Source organism: Phocoena sinus, chromosome 3, assembly GCF_008692025.1.
Source record: "Phocoena sinus isolate mPhoSin1 chromosome 3, mPhoSin1.pri, whole genome shotgun sequence".
Lineage (NCBI taxonomy): Eukaryota > Metazoa > Chordata > Mammalia > Artiodactyla > Phocoenidae > Phocoena > Phocoena sinus.
The window spans coordinates 137,771,475-137,795,803 of NC_045765.1; the positions used below are offsets into that span (position 1 = coordinate 137,771,475).

At 40.2% G+C, this 24,329-nt stretch overlaps 1 protein-coding gene across 5 annotated transcripts; it reads left to right on the top strand.

Annotated features, from left to right (window-relative positions):
* Positions 1-1,893: 1,893 nt before the first annotated feature.
* Positions 1,894-23,163, top strand: HMGCS1 (3-hydroxy-3-methylglutaryl-CoA synthase 1). Of its 5 annotated transcripts, none has more exons than XM_032628331.1 (12): positions 1,907-2,020; positions 6,969-7,029; positions 11,689-12,146; positions 12,471-12,596; positions 13,111-13,275; positions 14,444-14,609; positions 15,440-15,610; positions 16,437-16,543; positions 17,398-17,523; positions 17,746-17,909; positions 18,874-18,999; positions 23,003-23,163. In XM_032628331.1, exons 3-11 carry the CDS (start codon positions 11,699-11,701, stop codon positions 18,961-18,963), a joined length of 1,563 nt encoding a protein of 520 aa, XP_032484222.1. In that variant the 5' UTR covers positions 1,907-2,020; positions 6,969-7,029; positions 11,689-11,698; the 3' UTR covers positions 18,964-18,999; positions 23,003-23,163. The 5 variants fall into 5 exon arrangements, with proteins under 5 accessions (XP_032484225.1, XP_032484222.1, XP_032484223.1 ...); XM_032628332.1 differs by having other exon boundaries at positions 23,007-23,163; XM_032628333.1 differs by lacking the exon at positions 23,003-23,163 and adding an exon at positions 4,892-4,962 and having other exon boundaries at positions 1,930-2,020; positions 18,874-20,081.
* Positions 23,164-24,329: the final 1,166 nt, after the last annotated feature.

Below are 24,329 nucleotides of genomic sequence, written 5' to 3' on the forward strand. Positions count from 1 at the left end.
CCCGCGTACCGCAAAAAAAGAAAAAAATATATATACATTCAAGTATAACATGCTTATGTCACATTGTAGCTCAAAAATGCTTGCAGCCTCTACCAAAATAAATATATGTATTTTGTCCTCAATTGCATGGAGAGCTCATATATGTGTAGCCTGGTATAATCTACCATTATATTTCACAGAATCACAGAGGCTTGTTTTTTAAAATTCAGTTGAGATGTTCTATATTTATTACTAACCCACTTCATTGTCTGTTGCTTGACTTCCCAATAACCATGCTCACTTTGCTTAATTGGAGATTTATTTGACCAAAAAGACAGTCTGCACCTTGTGGGAATTTCCTGTTGTGCAAAATGAACTTCCTCAAGACTATCTAGCTAAATATTTCCTATTGTGTACTCCTGGAGTTGGAACTATTTGCTATCTTTTTCTAAGGACAAAGCTACATCTTCTTTCTTGTGTTTATCCTTACTGCCTTTCAATGCAATCTAGTATGCCAAGAATGTTTAAAACCCCCTCAAAATTGCTGTTGGTCACAATCAAGCAGTGTCTCTTTCTCTTTGTCACCTACTTTATGAAGGTATAAATGACATTGATTCTGGAACAGAATGAATGTCATCAGCTACATTGTGGAATATAACCATTATTGAGTAGTCCTCTCTCCCAAGTAACTTATGCCACCACTTCACAGTGGTTCCATTGCCAATATGTTTGGCCACTTCGTAGCTGAGAATGTCTCTAACTAGGTTAGTATCTATAGTGGATAATGAATTTCACATAAAAATAATTCTGTGATGCATAGAATCATCAGTGACCCCTTATCAATAGCGTTCCTGGGTCATAATGAAACCGAGGGGGAGAGAGATACAAACAACTCTGAACCTGTCATGATCTCCTACCAAAGCTAAGTGCTACAGTTTCTCTATTTGAGAAGATGACGCAGAGTCTAATTTAAGGCCATAATTATCCTCCTTTGGATTCTCCCAAACAGTGTTTCAGTGATTTCCTCCAGCTTGAACTGCTCCTCTCTATCTTCTGGGGGAACTAGGCAGTGCTTATACTGTGGATTTGCTATACTGAGAATTATGGGACCCCTTCCTTCTTTCAACAACCTTTAATTAGACAACTACCGCATATTAAGCTCAGAAAATACAGTGGGGAATGGGCCAAATGGAGCCCCTTCCTTCAGAATATATGGGCTAGCAGAAATCCTAGAATCAGGACCAACTCCCTGCTTAGGCAAGGCCCTTTACCCTCCTCATTGGTGTCTAATCCCAAACCATCCTGTTTTAGGTTTAGTTAGTTTGTACAGAGGTGACAATATTGAGTATCTGCAAATCTGGTATTTAGAATATTTACAAAATTACAAATTCTTGGTGACGTATTCTGCTCCAATTTGTCATGCAGGCACACTTGGATGCTCTGGGAAACTAGAAAACGTTAAGATTGAATTCGAATCAAGTATTTCAGAAATTTTACAGGTGAAGCCTAGCTCTGGTTGCTAGGCAACCTGACAGCCTCTTCAGCAGGGACCAACTTGCCTTCCACACTTGACCATCTCTCCCCAGTGGTGGGACGTGGAGGCCTCATTGGCTCACATCTCCTCTCACTGGGTTCCAATTGGCCGGAGAACCTCTCACTCCGCTCCCGTTGGCTCTCGCCGTCTCTTGCTGCTCTGTCATTGGTAGGCCGGCTCTCGGGCCACCACACGTCATTCTCTCACCCCATTTCCTCGGCCCTCCGGCTTTGACCCCGCCCTTCCAGCCACGAGGGAACACCCCAGCGAGTGCCCGCCTCTAGTTTCCTTCGGATTGGTTGAAACCGGACAGGGAGGCGGGCGCTACCGGCCTACTATGCCGGCCACGATTGGCTGCTAGGTCCATGGTCCCGCCTCCCACCGACTCCGGGCCGTGCCGGAGTCTGGTGGGTCGGCGGCTATAAAGCTGGTGGTGGAGGGGAGGCGCCGCGGATTGCATCTTCGTTGGTCGTTCCTTTTCCACGGCCACTGCCCGCTCACATTTCGGTAAGTGTCCCGAGTGGAGGAAGAAACCTGGGCTGCTGAGGCCCTGCGAGCAGGGTGAGGGCCCAGCGTATCCGTGTCCTTGACTAGGCCTGAAGGAGCTCCGGCTCCGTCAGGGTCTGGGCTGAGGCGTGGACCTAGCCCGGGAGGATGGGGCACCGTGAGCGGTGGCCGTGCACGGCGTCCCCTGTCAGGGACCTGGGGCCGACCGCGGTGGGTCCTAGGAGGGGCCGGGGCCACTGATGTGGGCAGGCGAGTCGCAGAGGGGAGAAGGAGAGAGGGCATTGAGGGCTAGGCTTCTGATGACATAGGAGCTGGAGGTGCCAGGGGAGTGGCTGTGACCGCCTTGAGGGGATGGGGGGGCCCACATGAGGGGGACGAGAAAGGAATTGGACTGTCAGGGTGTTCCCGGAGCCTTGGCTTAGGGGTGGACGCCGAAGGATGGGGAAGATCACGCTTAGATGGAGGCTTGTAGGTTGGCAGGGGGTGTGTCCTCCTGCCACAGATAGAGAGTTGCTGGGAGAAAGGGAAGTGGGCAGCATTACTCTTCGTCCCTAGCTCAGGTGCGAGACAGCATCACAACCGTGGTTTAACCTGGTTGAGTACTTTGAATTCTTGACTGCTTCGGTCTGTGCTTGCTTCAGGTATCACAGATTCCTGCTTCCCACCTTCCCGCCTCCATATTTTTAATGCCCGTTAAGATATATATATAGGTTTCCTCGGTGTTTTGAAATTCCGTATCTCCCTCCTGCCAGTAGCCTCAGGACCAACCAGACTTGCTATGATGATGTAATGGGCAGGCAAGCACAGGGTCTTTACCCACAATAGGTTTGGGTTGAACCAAGGACATTTCAAAGCTTGGTATATGGAGTCATTGAAAAACGTGTGTCCTGCCCTGACCAGTGGTAGAGAAAGAATTACTCTGACCCACCCTGGAGGAGAGAGAGATTTGGACAACAGGTAAAGTGAGGCTGGCCCGGCTGGTCATGCTCGCCCTGTGGCCTTGGTTTAGCGCATCACAGGCTTCTTTGCTCACCTCTGCTGCAACTCTGCCCTCCTGCTGATGCTCTTGCCAAACTGCTGCAGTGGATGATGTGTTCTGGCTGCTGCTGAGTAACATTTGCTCTGTTTCAGGCATGAATCATGAAAAACAATGGCAAGGTAAATGACAAGATTGAGATAAATGGAAGTGCCTGTATAGTTAGCAGCTATTTCCTTCTGAGGTGGAGTTTGGACTTTTATTGCACAGATTTGTTAGAAGGCTAATTGAAAGTCCTTAACCTGTATCTTTGCCAGATGGTTCTTTGCAGCTTGAGACATCTAAGCACTTTGTGTTCTTTATGTTTAAAATTTCAGTTATTTTTCTGTGGATACGGAGGGCAGGGATAGCATATCTTATGGGAAAGGAGGAAGACTTTCTTTTCTGTGTGTCTAAACTTTGTAGGTCTCTCTCCTAAGTTTGTAAGTTTGCCCGTAAATCAGTTCGAGTTTAGTTCAGTTCAATTCTAGTTTAGTCAGTAACCCTAGTTCTCAGAAGGTGTTTCCAACGGGGAGAGCTAAATGGTATTATGTTTAGGGCCATAGAAGGCCACGTCATCTGTTAGACTAATCCTGGGCCTTCTTTTTCATTTTGTTTTTTTCTTAAATACTCCTCCAGGGTGCTTTTACATCTTGTTTCTCTTAACTGTGGGATTGATTTTGAGATTTTTTTAATTGAGATTTTAGATAGCTTTTCTCACAGGAAATGCAAAACCCTGATATTGGTGTAATGTATGTTTCCTGGGTACCCTAGCATTATTTAAAACAGTAGTAAGTCAGTGGAACTGAATGCAGGGAGATGCACTGGGGTTGTGGATGGAGGAGCTTGATGGGCTATATATCAGAATCTCTATTTAGTTTCATTTGGAAAGGAATATAGAGTCATAATTTTATGCTGGGTTATTAAAAAAACCAAATATCATAGAAGGGTGTGATATTTTTGTTTCTCAAGACATATAGATAAAAAAATGTTAGATTAAAAACATGTTACCCAATCTAATGGGAGGGTGGTAGGACTCAATTCCTAATAATTTAGTCAACCCTAAAAGCTTAGCTTGTGGTGATGTCCACTTGCTGTTAACTGAGTGTAGTAAGAGCAGTAGAGGAGAAGCTAATCTTCCAAAGCTCACAGGCTTCATCTTTGCAGGGTTCGTGGTTGGGGGTGTGCGCATTTGGGAATGGTTGTTAAGACCGACACATGTTCTCTTCTGATTCCATTTGAACTCCTTACATTTTTCAAGGAATAATTGAAACCTACCATTTGCTTTGAACAGCAGCAGTAGAAAGTCAGTTTTCTTAAACTCCTGGACACTGGTGCTGCAGCTCATCTTAAAAGTGATAGTGAAAAGAACTCACTAATGAGGGCTGCTGCTATTGAGTACTTGAATCTAAAGGATTTTTCCTCTAATTATAACTCCAAATTCAGCCCCTCAAAAAATAGCAATTCTGTGTGCCCTTTACTCCAAGGCCTAAAAGGGATTTCAAAAGAATCAAAATATAGCCCTTCTCCCAATAGGAGTCTAAGTATCCAGTATTCTTAAGAAGACTGCCAATAACTAGTTCTCCATTGAGAGTAGAATATGAAGTCTTCAATGTAGGTGTGAATGACATACCTGCTGTAGGAGTGCAGGGCCCTGATTAGAAAGCTCTAGGAAACCTTCCTGGAAGAGGGAGCTTAAAACAGGACCTTGAAATATGAGTAGAATCTCAGATAAGCAGACCAGTCCCTCTAGGGGGAGGCAGGGTGTCTGTGATTTTTACTTAGGGAACTAGACCAGAGTTGTACAGGTGTGGGCAAGGCTTTCCTAACAGTAGTTTTGCTTGCTTGCTCCTAAGGAGGAAAGGCTCATTCTCAGTTAAAAAGGATTCCTGGATTTCTCTCCTGTAACAGTGAAAAAGATCAGCAGGTAACTGCTTGTGGTTTATCGTGTACCAAAATGTGTACTGGGTGAACTTCTCCGACCATTTGTTTGAATCAAGGCTAACGAGGGAGCCAGAAGGAGGAATTCAGAACACTGAATAAACCCCAGGAGAAAGTTGGTTGGCCCTAGGCAGTCTTATCATTCTTCAGTTTTAATCTTTGCCAAACTCGAAACGCCTATATTTCAGCTCAGGAGTCTCCTCCAAACATGCTTTGTGATAACCTGCCCAGTCGCTTGTGATTCATAAACTGCTCTCTGAGCCACGCTGCTTCCCTCTATCACTTGCTCTGAAAAGACCTTCTGTTAGAAATAAGCTGATGACCTGCTTGAGACTTTGGCACTGCTGTTTTAGTCAGGATAGAGAACGCTCCTAGCAATTGCAGAAGAGAATGGAAAGCCTAATCCCTTTCTGATTGACTCTTCCCCAAAGTGGCATTGATTGCTCCATTTCCTTTCCTGGACTCCAGGCCTCTCTTTCTCCTGAGAGCTTAAGTAGCATGGCAGTCCTCTGTGAATCTTCTTTCTTCTTCTGTCTTTCTTTGCTTTCTTTTGTGCGCTGGAGTTCTCTTTCTCCCTTCTCCCTCCTGCTCTCTCTGCCTTCCCACCTAACCTCCCTCCCCAGTTTAAATAATCAAAATTGAAAGAGGGAATATTGGCAGTTCAAGAGAAATGTCCTTGATGAAAATAGTGTCAAATGCATATGCAAATGTGGTTTCAAGAAGAAATATTATTAAGTTATTTAAATAGTCTCAACACTTAAGAAGGAATCATGTCCCCGCCTCCCCTCCACCAGTGAGAACTAGTCCCCGTGGAATGCTTAATTTGCAGATTACAAAGGGATAATTTGAGAGAATAAGGAACAAAAAGTTATTTTCTCAAAATGTATATATCATCCTGGAATCAGAGGTTTTTTGGAATATAGAAGTCTTTTCCCACAAACCTCAGGATCGATTTATGGGATGGGGGTGGTGAACTTAATGAAGGGAAAGGAACTAAGTCTCTAAGCTCTTAAATGATCTAATCATGTAAAAGAAGTAAAGCTTTACTAAACAGCAGCTGAGGGTAGTCTCCAGTTAATCAGGCAAGGGTGGATGCTATATTCACCAACAATTAAATAGAGAGCAAAGGTAATTAATTGTTTGCGTTAAACAGGAACTGTTGTCTCAAGTAACAACCCTTCAAAACAGGTGGACTGAGGAAAATGCTCCAAAGTATTTTCTTTCCACATAATTTAAATGATGATAAAGCTTAATGCTCCTTGGTCTTGATATCAAATAACTACCTTTTTAACCAAGCACTAAGGGGAAAATCACTTTCTAAAAGGTTGGGGCAGGTGAAAGTGACCATGTTGAAAACTAGGAGCGTAAGATTAAATAAATGATAATTAGGTCTTGCTAGAAAGATACATATTTTGTTTGAAAAATACTGAGAGCTAGGATAATAGTAAATGCTTTATATTATTCACATATTTTATCTTCTCAACCATCCTTCGCAATGAACTGAGAGGGCAGGTATTAGCTCCATTTTACAGATGAGGAAATTGAAGCTCAGAGAGGCACAAATTGTTCAAGTCACAAACTCCCAAGTGCAGAGCAAGCTCTTGGATGTGTAAGCGTCTTTACTCCAGAAATTTATTAGCCTAGTACAACTCATTCATATTCCTTTCCCCCAATTCTTGAAAACCCTAATTTAGTAAAGAAGACTGCAACTCTCCCAGCATCATATTTGGTTTAAAGCCTGAATCAGTGATAGAACTACTCACGTCAGTTCATTACCAAGACTGAACCTACCACTGTAAGAGCTAATAAGATAAGGAGAAAAATGTTTTATAAGCCTTAAGTACCATTTTTTCTAAGCAAAGTCAAACTCTGTTCTACATAATGTAATTGGACAAGGAAATGTTTCTTTGAACTCACTTTGAATTGGAGTCATTATTTGAATTTGTGTGGTGATTTATGACTTTAAAAGAGGTTCTTATTTGAAATTCCTAGTGCCTGAAGGAGGAAACAGAGTGACAGACCTGGAGACTGCCGTTCTTTATCCCTCACACAGGTATGGCATCCTGTCATGCTGCTAACGGAAAGTGCTCCTTTCTAATGGAAGGGGGAAATTTAATTTTTATCCTAAGACAAATAACCATTTGTGTACACCACACATTCTTAAAACCCATGCTAGGATTACACCTTGTCTTTAAACATTAGTTAATGCCATAATGCTTCAGGAGACTGATTTTGTGTTTATGAGACTAATGTTTAAAATCTAGAAACTAATCTTAAAAATAAGCGTTCACTCATAAGAGAAAAAAATCTAGATAATAAAATGTAACCGTATAAACTGCTTAGTCAGAAACAATCACAGGTAAGCATGTGTGCCAATAGTTTTTTCTGAATTACAACCTCGAAAGATATCCATCAGGGCTGTAGATTGAATGTTTATGTAAGATTGGACAGTGGTTACAAATGTGTTTGAACCAATAATCTAATTATTTGCAGCTATTGCTTTCTTGTATTACCATGGAGCTCCTCTTATGAGTCTGCTTTTTTCATGCTTCAGTTTTATGATTTCCTATGGTTGTTAGTAATTTTAGATTAGAAGGCTAGTAGGGTCTCATTTATTCAACATCCAGCTTCCATCATATGCCAAGCATTGGGCTGGGTACTAGGGACACAAAGACGAATGGATACATTTCTTGTTTTCTAGAAGCGCCTTTCTAGTGCGAGGAGGCTGACTTTAAATAATAGCGGATAAACTTGGAATAGTTTTAAATAGTATCTTATCAAAGCTCGGATGTGCATTTTAGAAAGGTTAGCGTAGGACAGGGGAGAGATGGAGGCAGAGAGCTCAGTTAGGAGGCTCTGGGGACTGATGCCGAAGTCCCTCCCTGTCGAGCCCTGCGGAGCTAGGTAAGGGCTGCCCTTGCATCGGCATCCTCAGCTGATTTCTCTGCTTTTTTGCTTTTTTTTTCTCTTTATCCTTTTCCTTTTCCAGTTGTCTTTCATTCACAAATTCAAAAGATTCTCAGGGGATCATATTGGTCCCTTTTGTGTCCTCCTATGCAGGAAGCATTCAGAAATTGTTAACAAGGCAAGGCTTCTGTATTATCTTGCTTTGCCAACTCTGGAAGTAGGACCTGGAGCTTCTTTTGTCCACCAATGGGGGTGAGCCTTCACTTTAGGAGAACAGACTTGGGAGTCTTCTGTTGGTACTTGTTGGAAGATAGCTTTGGAAGGTTTACAGAGTTCTGTGGTAAAAGTGTACCTTTCTTCTCCTTTTTAAAGATGAAATTTAAAAAGAATATTTACATCTTTTTATTGGAAATACAGGATCCCCATTATCCTGCTTAGATTTTTTTTTTAAATTGTGAACACAATGCTCTGAAAAATCATGAAGTACCTTTTTTATCAGCAAAAGATTAAGAATACATGCAGGTAATTTTTTAAACTGTCAGATGTTTAAACTGTATTCTATTTAGAAAATTTTTGTGATATTTAGAATAGTGAATTAACCAGAATATCCCATTCTTTGACTAAAGTTAATGCTATAATGTGAACATACCAGGTCTTTAGCTGGCCTTTTTTTCTTTTTTTTCTCTTTTTCTAATTTTTCTGGCCTACTTCAGAGAGCATTTGAGAGCACAACATAAGAGCACACAACAGGATAGTTAAAAGTAAAGATTATAGACCCTAAACTATATCAGTCTTTTTGTTGTTCAAAATGCCATGAAGAAAAAAAAAAAAATGCCATGAAGGCAGTTACTCCCTGTATTAATTTCTCTCTTTTTTTCTACTTTTCTCACTCTCCCTCAATTTCAACCAAAAGGTAAATATTTCAAATTAGATGGTGTTTTACCAGGAATGTAATGAAAACATCTTGGCTGTCAAAAATCCTCAGAGAACGAGCAATATTGACTGAGTTAGACAATGTAAAAATGTTTTCCACATCAAGATCAGAGGCATGATTCACCTTCATGAGTCGCTTTGATGGGTATGGGCGATTTTAGTTTAGCTACCTTTTTTCCCCCTCAAACGAAACAAGTCACTTATTTAACTCTAGGAGGCTTAAAAATAGAGTTACACCTTATTTAGTAAGTACCATATAGCAGTGACTGATCAGAGCTAGTTAAATTATGGTAAATATGGAGTAATTCTGGAATTAAAGCCTTCTTTCTGGCTTTTCATAAACTGGTTTATATCTTCAGAAGATTATATATATATTTGTCCATTTTATTTCCAACAGCACTGCAAGCTGTTGGGCCAGGCAGGGAAAATTATACTGTCCTCAGCATGTTTAGAGCAGTTTGAAGAGTTGAAAAGAATCTAAAGGTTAACCTTGTGGGAAAGGCTGGGAAGGTAGTTAATCCTACTGCCTCTGCTTTGGTGACTTAAAGGGTAGCATATAGGAGGGGTTCTTCTATAAGTATGTGGACTGTGTTTTTGTTTTTAACACTAGTTGAGTTTTTTTCTGTGGACTATGCAGAGGACTTTAACCTATTTTACTATAAACTTAGAATCTGCCTTATGACATATTAGATAGTCCCTTTATGTCTTCATTTCAACTTCAGTGTAGCAGAGTTTAGATTATCATAAAATTGATGGGTTTGCATGGAACAGGGGAAAGATAGGACAAAGTGGAGAGGTGCTTCTCTGTTCACTTGTGTATCTGACAGTGAGTGATTCTGTCAAGAAATAAAACAGTGGAGGCTAGAAATCTGAAGTCATCCTCAGTACTTCATCCTTTTCCTACTATCTAGTCAGTCACAATTTCTGCCAATTTTCTGCTTCCATATTTTTTTGAAGCTGTTCCTTTACTCTTCATGTAGTAATTGATGTAGTTAATGACCTACATCTCATTGGGCTTCTGTATCAGCTTCCTAACTCAGATCCATTCTCCACAGAGCACCAGTGACTGTGTAAAATGGTGACTCTCAAACTTTTCTGACTGTGACCCTCAGTAAGGAATCCACAGTTGCAACCCAGGATATGTGTGAATAATTGAGACAAAATTTTCATGAAAAATTCTTGTATTTAGAAGGAAGATTTTCTTAAGACCTTTGACTTAGATCTTGTGATTATATTTCCAGGTGCTTATTTTTCAGGTTTTAACATACTCATACCTTGATAACCTATGGGCTAAGTAAGGGTAGATCTCATGATTTAAGGACAGCTTCTCTGCTTTAGATATTTTCTCAAGATTTCAATAATTAGCAACGCACTATGGCAATAGTCTGTAATTTCATTATCCCTAATGCTACACCTGAGTTGGCAGAGTGGCAGAGGACAAATGACATAGATACAGGATTTGCCTTTTGTCAGTGGCAGAAGCAGCAAGAGTGTGGGGCTTTGGCTCTAACTCAGCAGCAGAGGTGCTGGGACCAGGAGCTCTGGCAGCCTCAGTAGGATTGTGAGCTCATGGGGTCTGAATAGTAACCACCTTCCTCCCCTTTGCTCCTCTAGCCCAGCCAACAAGTTGGTAACCATTTCCCTGTATTAAATCCTCCTCTGTTAGAAATATCTAGAATAATTTCTCTTTTTCTGATTGATACAACCTCTAAAGAAATTGAGGCTCTGATAGGTTATGTGACTTACCCATAGGCCATAGCAACACTCTTGAGTGGCTAGCACATTTTCTTTTTACTGTTGGTAAATAAATCTAGACACTAGTTTACAGTGTGGCAACAGTCCAACTTTTTAAGGCCCTTTTTAAAACAGAAAGGGTTGTTTTAAGAGGTGTTACCTAAGATGCCACACAAATAATGTGTGGATTTTCAGTTTTCAAATTTGAATCTGTTTTGGGGTTTTTTTGCCTGATTTAGAAGCTAAGTGATAACCTTGTGATTTTATGATCATTTATTGCCTATACACCAGCTGTAGAAAGTATAGAATATTGACTTTTGACTGTTATGGGTCCAGAAACTTGTCTTTGCTTTAAATTTTAATCATTTGGGTTCTGGGTGGAGGCTTCTTTGGAAAGCTGGGATTATAATAGCAGGGGCCTTGAGTAGATTGCTATGGTAGACTTGACAGTGTGGCTTTTCTACTTACTGGTATTGTTTAGATCAATAAAGACTGCAATATTGTTTGATCTAACAGTTTTAAAGTCCCATAAAGTCAATAGCTATGAATAATCAATATACCTATGATAAATGAGTGAATGACTTTTTAAAAACTTTTTGAGGGGCCAGGAATAGATCAGATACTTGACTTCTGATTTGTGGGCCTTATTACTAAATTGTCATTGTATTTTATCTTACAGTTCTTTACAACATAGAAGAATCTTATTTGAGTTTTCTTTACCTCTAATAATCATATTTTAAATCTAAATATATCCAGCTCTGAATAAAGTGCAAGCCTTTCTAAAAGATGATAATCTTTTTGTTTTGTTTGGCCTTGCCCTGGGGCATGCAGGATCTTAGTTCCCCGACCAGGGATTGAACCTGTGCCCCCTGCGGTGGAAGCGCGGAGTCTTAACCACTAGACCACCAGGGAAGTCCCTAAAAGATGATAATTTAAAATAATAATGGAGTTAATAATAACTCCAGTCATACTATAATTACTACTTTCACATATTAAAATTGACCCCCTAAGTAAACTAAACTTAGAAATTAATATTTTAGGTGATAATGAAAGTCTCAATGTTGATTTCTTAAGTTTGAACTTGACAGTCTGCAACCTATAATCTACAACAATGTTTTTTCTGTTTTTCTTTCTAAAGTTCTTTCACCATGCCTGGGTCACTTCCTTTGAACACAGAAGCCTGCTGGCCAAAAGATGTGGGGATTGTTGCCCTTGAGATCTATTTTCCTTCTCAATATGTTGATCAAGCAGAGTTGGAAAAATATGATGGTGTAGATGCTGGAAAGTATACTATTGGCCTGGGCCAGGCCAAGATGGGCTTCTGCACAGATAGAGAAGATATCAACTCTCTTTGCATGACTGTGGTCCAGAATCTTATGGAGAGAAATAGCCTTTCTTATGATTGCATTGGGCGGCTAGAAGTTGGAACAGAGACAATCATCGACAAATCAAAGTCAGTGAAGACGAATTTGATGCAGCTCTTTGAAGAGTCTGGGAATACAGATATAGAAGGGATAGACACAACTAATGCGTGCTATGGAGGCACAGCTGCTGTCTTCAATGCTGTTAACTGGATTGAGTCCAGCTCTTGGGATGGTATGTTACATATTATTCCAAAGAAACTTTCCTTGAAGGTGAAAACGCCCAAATGACCTTTAATTAATGCCATATGCACACTTACCAGTTATGCTTGTTTGAACATGTTCAGAAAGATAGCTATGACTTTCAGCTTATCTGAATTATGAGTTGGTTATCTTTATCATGTAGGACAAAATTATCTACCAAAATTTAGTCAGAATTTTTTTTTCTTTACCAAAGGTGGGGAAAGGATATTCTGGGAAAATATAACAGATTCAGTTTATATGTATGATATTTAGAGTGTTGATCACATTCTTGTATATAATACAAAATATTTTTCAGGACGGTATGCCATGGTAGTTGCAGGGGATATTGCTGTATACGCCACAGGAAATGCTCGACCTACAGGTGGAGTTGGAGCCGTTGCTATGCTAATTGGGCCTAATGCTCCTTTAATTTTTGAACGAGGTGAGTGTCTGGGAAAGCATTTTTTTAAATTTGTACAATATGCTGAGAAATTTGAAAATAAAAATAGAAGCTAGTACTTGGTGTTCGTTAAATGCAGGCACTACCTGCTAAGTGCTTTATGTGTATTATCATATTTAGTCTTCATAGCAATTGTATGAGGTAAGTGATGTCATCCCCACTTTACAGAGGAGTAAAATGGGTTTAAGTAATAACTGGGAGACATAACTTAGCCATAGTCATACAATAATTTGTTTTCAGTTCAGTAGAGCAGTTATGATCTCCTGGTTAGGTATATGAAACTTGCATAAAATGTTGTATATCAAAAGAGTCTTAGGCCTGTCCATGGATATTGTTATGCTTCATTTGAATTACATATTGGTTTCACCTTGTGACTTCTATTCTGTGAGTAGTGAGTTGACTAGATTAAAGGGAAGTTCCCAGATGATGCAATATGCTTACTAACATACATCAGAAAGCAGAGATACATGGACCTCTTTCTTTTTTGTTCTAATAGGACTCCGTGGGACACATATGCAACATGCCTATGACTTTTACAAGCCTGATATGCTTTCTGAATATCCTATAGTAGATGGAAAACTGTCCATTCAGTGCTACCTCAGTGCATTAGACCGCTGCTATTCTGTCTACCGCAAGAAGATCTATGCCCAGTGGCAGAAAGGTGGGCTTTATCTGTGTTCCTCGGTTTTGGTATCTGTTGAGGGCAGTATAATGTGCCGACTGTCTTTAGTGAGAAACTGCTTCTTGGGCATCCTTCATTTGTGTCTCCTTAAACTATTTCTTTCTCACCCACCAAATAGCATAGTTTTCCCATAGTTTCTGGGAATGTGTAATTTAAGAGAACAGGTAAATTTTCCAAATGTAGTGTATTTCTATAAAAATACCTAGGATGACTTACCACCAGTAAGAAAATCAAAAGTAGGGTAAAAGAAAGTAACTTGAATTTTGTACATATTCTGAGAGAGGTATTCTCACAAGGTTTTAGTTTGCAACTGTGATCCAAAGAAAACTCTAATGAAAATAAATCATACCGAAGTGATCCCCCTGCCCACATAGTCTTTTTGCACTTGACCTGTGAATTCATACTTGCTTTTTTAGTGTCATCATCAGTCTCCATCTTTAACCCTGAGAAAGTTCTTGAGGTACTGAGAAGGACAGTATTTGAATTAATGCTATTAAAACACACCATATCATATAAAGTATGCTTTTTCCATAGTCCAACTTTGCTTTATAGGGTTTGTGAGAGAGGGGTAAAAATAATATTCAATAACAGATATTAGGTGGCTTTGCATAAGAAGCATTCTTGAAGTATGTAAAATATCATACTGTTTGCCAGTATTTAACGATACGATGATTTTCTAACTTTTTACTAGGACCCACAGTAAAACGTATCCTTTACATTGTGTGTGCAGTTAAATGGAAACTAAAGTGTCATGAAATTTCCTGCCCATGCTGCGGGTTGTACAGTTTGCTATTTTCTACTCTAGTCTGTTTCATTAAAAACAAAACACAAACAAACAAACAAACAAAAACCTCTTAATTATTAAGGTTAAAAAAATATATACTGGCCCTGACCCACTAAATTGATTACACAACCCACTAATGGGTTGTGATAGTTCAGTTTGAAAACCAGTAATACAGTAGTGTATATTGTTCTATTTCTAGATGTCTTTTTGATAAACATTTTAAACTATAGAGATATTTCATTATACAGTGTACTTTTGGTTGCTGCTTAAAGATATAAAAACATCCCAGCCCTGTTCTAAAATCAAACTTCAAAAGTTAGTGGCTTAAATGAATTTCATAATTTCTTTGGATTTCTCTTTCAGAGGGAAATGATAGAGATTTCACCTTGAATGATTTTGGTTTCATGATCTTCCACTCACCCTATTGTAAACTGGTTCAGAAATCTGTAGCTCGGATGTTGCTGAATGACTTCCTTAATGACCAGAACAGAGATAAAAATAGTATCTATAGTGGCCTGGAAGCCTTTGGGTAAGAGGAATTATGATTTTTTTCCCTTCTATGTGAGAGTATTTTTTATATCTGTGAAACCAATATTTGTACAGACGTGAAAATTTTAGTCAAAAGAAGTCATCTTGTCTAACCTATTTATGTAATCACTGAAGAAGCTGAGTCCCAGAGAGGTGGTCGCTTACCTACATGAATTCTTTAGTCATTTCTACTCAGATTTTCTGATTTCCTCTTTTTAGATCTGTTGCCATTGTCACCATAATAATATAGCCCCACAAGTGTCTGTATTTACACAGCAGCCTCTTAACTCTTCTCCCTGCCTCTCCCGAGCCCCTGTGCCCATATCCATCCTGCACATAGCCACTGCTGACGTCTGCTTTCATACTCCTTCCACGTTTTCCCCACTTCTAGGGCCTCCTAGTATGCTATACCTGTTAAACTCATTCTGTTTCTCCTTTCCTGTCTCTCTTCTCCTTCTGATAAAATTCTATTCAACTTTTTAAGACTTGGCTCCCATAATGTGACTTTTCTAACTAAATGGACATTATTATGGACTTGAAATAGTAGTATATTCTGTTTGGTGATGACAGCTTTAGTGGGTTATTAACCCATTAGAATTATGTTGTTTTAATTTGATTAAAAAACCTTTCAGAAAAAAAAAAAAAAAAAAACCTTTCAGAAAAAGGACCATATATGTACAATTGTTATATCTTACCTAGCAATTAGCATACTGCTACTTGGTTTTTAATAAATGGGAAATCAGAATCATACACACTTATAGTTAGGTCCACTAAGTAATATAATAAAAATACAGTCTTTGAATAAGATTTTCTTTTTTCTAAATCTTTCAGGGATGTTAAGTTAGAAGATACCTACTTCGATAGAGATGTGGAAAAGGCATTTATGAAGGCTAGTTCAGAACTCTTCAATCAGAAAACAAAGGCATCTTTGCTTGTGTCAAATCAAAATGGAAATATGTACACATCCTCAGTGTATGGCTCCCTTGCTTCCGTTCTTGCACAGTAAGTATAAATTTCCGCTGATTCACTCCCCTCGTTCGGAGATGTTAGATTTCTAAGGCCAGATCTGGTGTCAGGCATGTTGGTGGCAGGTCGCAGAATGGTATTTTATTTCCAGGCTCTCTAGCCTATTGTCTATTGACTTGAAGGAGATATGGGATGAGGGTACAATTATTCCAGAGTATTTAATTTCATACTTGCTTTCCTGACTATTGTTCTCATGGCCTTATTATTCTTTTTTTAAAAAAATAAATTTATTTATTTATTATTTTTTGGCTGTGTTGGGTCTTTGTTGCTGCATACAGGCTTTCTCTAGTTGCGGTGAGTGGGGGCTACTTTTTGTTGCAGTGCGCAGGCTTCTCATTGCGGTGGCTTCTCTTGTTGCAGAGCGCGGGCTTTAGTAGTTGTGGCACATGGGCTCAGTAGTTGTGGCTCGCGGGCTCTAGAGCACAGTCTCAGTAGTTGTGGCGCGTGAGCTTAGTTGCTCTGCAGCATGTGGGATCTTCCCAGACCAGGGCTTGAACCCGTGTCCCCTGCATTGGCAGGTGAATTCTTAATCACTGCACCACCAGGGAAGTCCTGGTTTTATTATTCTTGACCTACAGTTGAACCCCAGTTGGCAAATAACTTACATTAGGACATGATAACTTTCAAAAACCCCATCATTCCCAGAGAGATGAGAATTCTTGTTTTCAGTCTGCTGACTGTAATAGTAAAGCTTTAGGTTAGATCCCTAGGCCTAGGATGAAATTTATTCCAACTCGTGGTTTTCCACCCATTGTAGTTGGATCAATTAAACTTTTTAATGTTTTTTTTCCCTCCTACACAGGTACTCACCTCAGCAGCTGGCAGGAAAGAGGATTGGTGTGTTCTCTTACGGTTCTGGTTTAGCTGCCACTCTGTACTCCCTCAAAGTTACACAAGATGCCACACCAGGTAAATGCTGAGTCTTTCAACAAGAATGTCTTGAGAACCTACTGTGGTAAGGTTGACTTAGCAGGTTTCTCAAGTGAGTGCTTGAATCTGTCCCGTAGATCATTATGACACTTTAATCTTCATTACTTCTTTCAACATACTCTCCGAAAATCTGCCTTAACTGGGTAAAGGGCAGGATTATGTCTGAGTCAGAATATCTTTCCTTCCTTCCAAGTCAGAAAAAAATGTATAATCAGCTGAAACTTTTTTTTTCTAATGGCATAGTGTGACTTCTCCTTCTTTGGCAAGTAACTTTATTTTCTCTTTTATCTCATTTTTAAAGGATATGTAGCCAGGGGACGTAGGTAGAGAAAGGGAAGCATACCTATTTAAGGCAGGTGGCTTTTGAGTCTTCACACCAATGATTGAGTCTGATCATATGAGTGCATAATACCAGGTCATTTCTTCTTGGTTGGTTTACTGAGTTGTCTAATGTTTATAAGAGTATGGTCATAGCTGTATTTAAGGACACTTTTGTGGCTTCCCTGAGCAGGGAGGAGCAAAAATATGGAGAAAAACTGATGGAAGACTTGGCATTACTCTAAAACTGTACTGTAGGTTGACTGTAGACAAGTTATTTATAGTTTCAAATCCCACCTATTTCCTAGCTTGTCTACTGGCTGATACGGAACAAACGTTTAGTGAGAGGTCAACGGAAGCTGTGCCAAATAAATAACAGCTTATCTTTTAACTAAAACAATAGCCAGTAGTTCTGAAAAAATGCAAAGTTGTTTTTTTCGTTTGGCAACATTTTGTTCAGGCTTTGGGGCATGCTATTTTTAGTCTTTTAATGTTGGAATTATTTGCTATTTTAGGGTCTGCTCTTGATAAAATAATAGCAAGCTTGTGTGATCTTAAATCAAGGCTTGACTCAAGAACTTGCGTGGCACCAGATGTCTTTGCTGAAAACATGAAGCTCCGAGAGGACACTCATCACTTGGGTAAAAATATTAAATTGTTAATACATACCCAGAAGCCTATTGGAGGGCTCTAATAGCATTCAACATGTGATGTATCAGATTAGTTCAGATATCTAGGCGGTATTTGGTACATACCTGATGTTGGTGAAAATTATGGGGAAATAGCAAATTTTATCTTTAGTTTTATTACCAGATGAGCTGTATGTCATAACTAACTTTTCACATTCTCCGCCTTTCCTTTAGTCAGCTATATTCCCCAGAGTTCAATAGACTCACTCTTTGAAGGAACATGGTATCTAGTTCGAGTAGATGAGAAGCACAGAAGAACTTACGCTCGGCGCCCCTCTCCGAATGATGACACTTTGGATGAAGGCGTAGGGCTTGTGCATTCAAGCACAGCAACTGAGGTAAAGAAAGCTCATTGTGTTTGGTTCTGGGCTTTGACAGGGTAAGAAATTTCTATCCCCAGATCTTAGGGCTTAAGGGATCTAACTGAGATTTAGCAACTTAAAGGAATGTCAATAAAGCAGCGTGATTCAGAGCCAGGGCTCTGGTATTGGATTCTAGCTATGCCATTTTCCAGTTGTATAAAGTGCTTTGCAGTTAAATTATTAGCATTTTTAAGTGCACACTAAATACGAGGTTTTGTTAACAATACCAAAATTTAAAGGAAAACTGATCTAGAGAGAAGGCTCACCTGTGGTGTGTGTCTTGGTGAGAGATGAAGTAGGGGCAGGGTGTTGAGCCCCTCACATCCCTTCTCTCAGCCTACTGTCTAATCTGTCTCCAGTTGTCAAGAAGGAACAGAAAGAGCTATGATTTGAATTCCTGTTACATGCCACTTTTTTCATTTTCTAATTAATTTAATTTAACTTTTAAATTTAATCCTTAAAAGAACCCCCTTGATTTAAATGATACTGTGCCCATTTTAGAGATGAGGCTGAAAAAAGTTAAATGGCTTAACCAGGATCAGAGCCAGCCTTCAAACTGAGGACTTTAAAAACTCTGAAGTTATTAATCTTATCCACTCATCACAAATTTGCTAAATGCATAGTCTTGCTCCTTGAGGTAGCAAGTAAAGCCACAAGTGTTTGAGTTGCAAACACAAGATGTGACAAGTGAAATACAGGGTATGGTGGATCTCCGTGTCCTTCCTCTCACTTGCTACACGGATAATTGTATAATAAATTCACCATAAAGTAAAGAAGAGATATTTAGCTCCCTCCGTGAAAAGTTATATAGAATATATATTGAGCATAAGCCTCTCCAAAGTTGCCCTCTATCAGTTTTCCTGTTAGAACTTTAATTAGCAGCTTGACTCTTCCTTAAAAAAAACGCTAAGAGGCAACAACTTTTTTCTTTTGATTTTAGCATATTCCGAGCCCTGCTAAGAAAGTGCCAAGACTCCCTGCAACAGCAGCAGAACCTGAAGCAGCTGTCATCAGTAACGGGGAGCACTAAGATACTTCTGTGAGGTGGAGGACTTCGGGGCGGGGGGTATGTATGGGAACGGTTGGGGGAATGGGTTGTCTGGGGACAATTTTAAAGGATTACATGTTGCTTAAATTTTTATGTGACTGACATGGAGCCTGGAAAATTATCGTGTTCTTGGGAAAGTCTCTTTGCTCAGTTTCCTAACATGCTTCCTGTTGTGGTTTAGCCAATGCTTAATGTACTCGAATGATGTTAAGGGCTCTGTAAAACTTCATACCCCTCTGGCCATTTGTATGCATGAAGCTTAGTTTTTAAATGTAGTGTGATGAATTGTGCACTTCTGGCAAAGAAAGCCACGGTACTAGTCTCCAATTTTAATTTTTTTAAACGTAAGAATTTTATACTTTGGACAAACAAGATTACTGAAAGTTCCTGTGGTTTTTGAAAAAAGTTTCTGGTTTAGGGAATATGGTCTTAATGAGATATGCACAAACCCTGTTTAAAAATGGCAAGACAGACATACTCTTTTTCTAGAATTTATGAATCCTAAAGAAGGAGAAGAGTTGGGACAGTTACACTAGTTCTAAAAACCGTTGCTTTAAATCCAGGCCAGCAGTGATGCGTTACTGTAATGACCTCTGTGAACAGAGAGATGCTGGCATTGAGCAGACGTCTGGCATAGAAAACATGGATGTAACTCTAGGTCTGCTCCTGACTCAGTTCAAGGTGTATTTTGCGGAACAACATTGAGATGTTATTGGAGTTGTGTATGAGGAAGTTGGTGGTTGCAATCCTTCTTTGCACCTTATTTTGAAGAATAAATAAAACATTTTTATGTCTGCCTTTTAAAAATTTAAAACAAAAAGGAAGGATAGGGGCAGGGCATTATCATTAGGTTATTTCTGATGCTTCAGTGTTATAAATTCAACTTAAAGACTGACAACCGAAACTCATGTTGTAAGTATCCTTTTTGGTTTTTGTATCTGTTCAATGAAAATTAAAAGGTACAACCCGAAGTTTTTACATAGTATGACCAGCCAAAAAGTATCCCACTTCTCAAGGTCTGGAAGTAGGATATATAAAACATTTTTTCAGACTTTCACCTTAAAAAAAAAAAAAGAAAAAACCAACAAAAACCATCATATGGAATAAATAAGAAGACTGGTTAGACAGTTTTGTAGATCTTTTTGGTGCTGAACTATGACATGAGCCTTATAGATTGTAAAATAGAGATAGTTGGAACTAATGTACAGAACTAAATTTTTTAAAATTTGCCATTGAATTCTGTGACGTTTCAGTTATCTAAAATAAACTTACACAAATATAAAATGTAAGTTTCAGATTGCAAGGTAATATGTAATGTAGTGTTTGTAAAATACTCTTTGTCTAATATTAACTAGCGGTGTTTTGATTTGTACAGTCATAATTTGTTAAAATGACTTCATTTTAACATCCACGGATGTAGATTAATAACTTAAGTTCAGATTTAAAGATTGGTGGGAAAATGGTGCATGTAATACTTCTGCAAGTATTGGGAGTTCGGTATGTTTTGAAAAGAGTAATTTAACTTTTGGGGTGTCAGGAAATGGGTTTTCTCAGAGTCCATTGCCGGCAATGGGCAGGTCTACTAATACTGGCACAGAGCATAAACTGTACACCTTATTAACAGTGAGGTGAGTAACTTTGAATAAAGTTTTAGAGAAATATTTCAGATATTTGAGTATTCTTTTTTCCCTCCTGAACTAACAGTTTAGGCAAGAAATCAGCTAATACGCTATTTTTAAATACAGTCATTCATTTCATTTCAGTCCATTAATTCACTAACTCATTAATTCATTATTCAAAAAATGTGCAGACCTAATATAAGCAAGGTACTCTGGTTCCATCAGAAATAAAGATTTACAAGATATATGGTCTTGCCTTCAAGGAGCTATTTGTCTAGTATGGAGGAATTTATACTGATGGTTTATCATTCTCATACTTCAAACAAAGAAATTAATTCCCAAATTGGGTGCTAAGCATGTGTGAATTTTGCTATAAATATTTATGAAGAGAGTTATTGTGTTTTCCTAAAAGCAACGTAAGATTAAGGGTTGGCAATTAAACACTAAAAGCACATTTTACAGCCAGTATAGAGCTGCCATCTAGAGCCTCCAGCCTGAGGGTCTCAGGTTGCTGGTGCTCCCAGAGGTTTTACAGAGAGAATTTCTGCATTGGCAGTAATATTGGACTAGATAATCTCAATCCCTGTGAACTCTTAGGACTGTATGAATTGGGAATTAAACCAGATTATTTTCTAGTACTGATCAGCTATTTTATAATGCTGTCATGTCTAGATTCAATATTTAGTAATAATTTCTTTTATTTTCTGGGCCAGTCTCCAATATCTCTGGGTCATTTAGAAGATTTGGCCAATGTTCTCTAATTCTACAAATTCTAGGATCCTGATTAATATGGCCTTAAGAATTCTATCCTTCCCCTCCTCCTTTTTGGAATTTGTGCACTTTTATTTTTCACCTTCTGGGTTTTGTTTACTTCATGAACAGTGATGAGTATGTTTCAGATTAAGGCTGACAACTCAAACAGATGCAACAGCTCCTTTTGGCCCTCCTGTGGCTTAGTTGAAACACTTTATCTCTTGTCTGCTGTTCGAAATGTCCTGGCACACTAAAGTGGAAGTGAAGAGAGCAAGGAATGTAACAGGGTCTTTAAACAATTCACAGCTATGTAATCTTGACATAAAAGTGAACACTTTCTTTAAAATTTCTAGCAACTTCTCTTAATTAAATCATAGGTTCCTATTTTTTTCCTAATTGGTGGTGGAGGGAAATAGTTGACCTGTGATTTTTTTTTTTTTTTTTTTCTCCTCAAACTATTACAAGCGTGGTACTGTGGAGATGAAGATTATGAATACCAATCCTCAGGAAGTTTATATGTCGGGGTTCTAGCTTATAATTATAAAAAATGCATTTTCATTTTAAATGTTTAGAAGTGAAAAACAAGGAATTCACCTTTTTTTTTGTCTTATATCATCACTGTGCAGGCATCTACAGTAAAAATAATGAAAGTTTTGATCTAATTTTGCAAAAGCTTCCCTTTGCCTCCAGGTTTTTTTACATGCTATTAAACTAGCACCTCCGACCCATCTTAGCAAAACCTTGTTGATCTTTGGGGGGGGGGGTCTCAGCTCAAGATCTGCTTCCTCCCGGAAGGCTGCCTGGACTACCTTCGTAGTAAGCACTTCTCACCCTATGTATCAAATTCCTTATTCAAGGGACTTCCCTGGTAGCACAGTGGTTGGGAATCCACCTGCCAATGCAGGGGACACAGGTTCAACCCCTGGTCCGGGAAGATCCCACATGCTGCGGAGCAGCTAAGCTCGGGCGCTACAGCTATGGAGCCTGCGCTCTGCAGCCCGTGAGCCACAGCTACTGAGCCCACATGCCACAACTAAGGCCCACGCGCGCCTAGAGCCTGTGCTCCGCAACAAGAGGGGCCCCCACTCGCTGCAACTAGAGAAAGCCTGCACGCAGCAACGAAGACCCAACGCAGCCGAAATTAAAAATAAATAAATTTATAAAAAAAAAAAAAAAAAAAAAATTCCTTATTCAAGCTTGCAAAGTCCTGAGGGATCTGGCCCCTGCCTACTTCAACTCAGTACCACACCCACCAAGGCCTACTATGTTTTCATCCACCCTGCCTTCTCCGTTCCTCAAACATGCCAAGTTTATTCCAGCCTTAGAGCCTTTGAGCTATGCATCAGAAACCTTGGGCCCACCTGAGGCCTTCTTTGCCCTGCCTTCTCCTCTAGCCACATTTGGGGCAATTGCTTCCATGCAGTCTTTGACCAGGATCTCAGAGAATATGATAGTACCTCCCTCCGGATTCCTGCTACACGCCTCCCATTTCGGTCTCTGTGTTGCGGGGTGCTCATAGAAGTCATTCGGAACTCATAATATGGCCCAGGAGTGCAGAGAAGTTAAGTTCCCATGGGGCCACCCTTAACAATAGTGGACCCTTACTTGCTGGTTTGATAAATGCTTCCTCCTTTCATTCCCCTGGGCAGATAGTTCTGAGAAGCATTCCAGAAGGTGCCTCAGAAGATCCTGCTGAATCAGCTACCAGTTGCCTACAGCCAGTTGGGCAACACATCCTTATATTGGCTTGCCTCTTATTTTTCACTCCTGCGTCGTGGGATCATTTCCTAAATAAATGACTCACATGCAAGCTCTTGTCTCAGGCTCTGTTCTTTTGGAGAATCCAGGCTAATACGATTGGTACCCAGAACACCCCTATAAAGCAGACCCTCAGGATAGGTGGTTGGAGTGGGTTTACTGACCAGTCACGGCAAAAACCCCATTGCTGTTGGTAGTAGGCAGAATGATTCCCACCGCTGATCTCCAACTCTGGGACCTGTGAATATGTTATGTGACATGGCAAAAACAGATGTGATTAAGCTTGAGGACCTTGAGATGGGGAGATTGGGTAGGCCCAACCTAATCACAGGAGCCCTTAAAAGCAGAGAGCCTTTCTGAGCTGTGGTCAGAGGGAGATGTCACTATACAAGGGTGAGCAAAGAGATGGCCCATTGCTGGCTTTGAAGATGGAGGAAGGGGGCCATGAGCCAAGGAATCTGGGCGACCTCTAGAAGCAGGTACAAGCAAGGAAATGGGTTCTCCCCTAGTCTCCAGAAAGGAACCCAGCCCTGATAACACCTAGATTTTGGCCCAATGAGACCCACGATGCACTTCTGTCTCACAGAACTGTCAGATTATAAGTTTGTGTTGTTTCAAGGCACTACATTTGTGGTAATTTGTTAAGACATCAGTAGAACCCTAATGTGCTGTTGGTAAGAGGGTGCGGACAGCCCCTGGCTTGCAGGAGCAGCACAGTTACTACCGAGGCTGTCATCTAGAGGTATGGGGGCGGGGGGGGGGGCGGGGAAGATGAGATACTGGACCATGCGGCACCTGCGGCACCTGAACGGGAGAAATACTGGACCACGCGGCACCACTGCTTCCCTGGTGGCGCAGTGGTTGAGAGTACACCTGCCAATGCAGGGGACACGGATTCGTGCCCCGGTCTGGGAAGATCCCACATGCTGCGGAGCAACTAAGCCCGTGAGCCATGGCCGCTGAGCCTGCGTGTCCGGAGCCTGTGCTCCGCAACGGGAGAGGCCACAACAGTGAGAGGCCTGCGTACCCGCAAAAAAAAAAAAAAGATAAAGCCTCTGGATTTGGCTAGCTTTTGTTAAGTGTTTTGGAAGCCTGAGGGGGGAAAAATGACAGGTTTAAGTCAGCCAACTATCAGCTCAAGGCACACCGAAAGCCCAAGGGCCTTTGTAGTAACAGTTAAGGAGAGGCCTCTCTCCTGCAGCAGAGAGAAAACTTCCT

Bases quoted from the DNA above. Each gene is read 5' to 3' on its own strand.
- HMGCS1 (XM_032628334.1), top strand. From the start codon at position 11,699: ATGCCTGGGTCACTTCCTTTGAACACAGAAGCCTGCTGGCCAAAAGAT. The intron at 16,544-17,397 runs GTAAATGCTGAG...TTGCTATTTTAG, and splicing joins TACACAAGATGCCACACCAG to GGTCTGCTCTTGATAAAATA. The intron at 17,910-18,873 runs GTAAAGAAAGCT...TTTTGATTTTAG, and splicing joins ATTCAAGCACAGCAACTGAG to CATATTCCGAGCCCTGCTAA.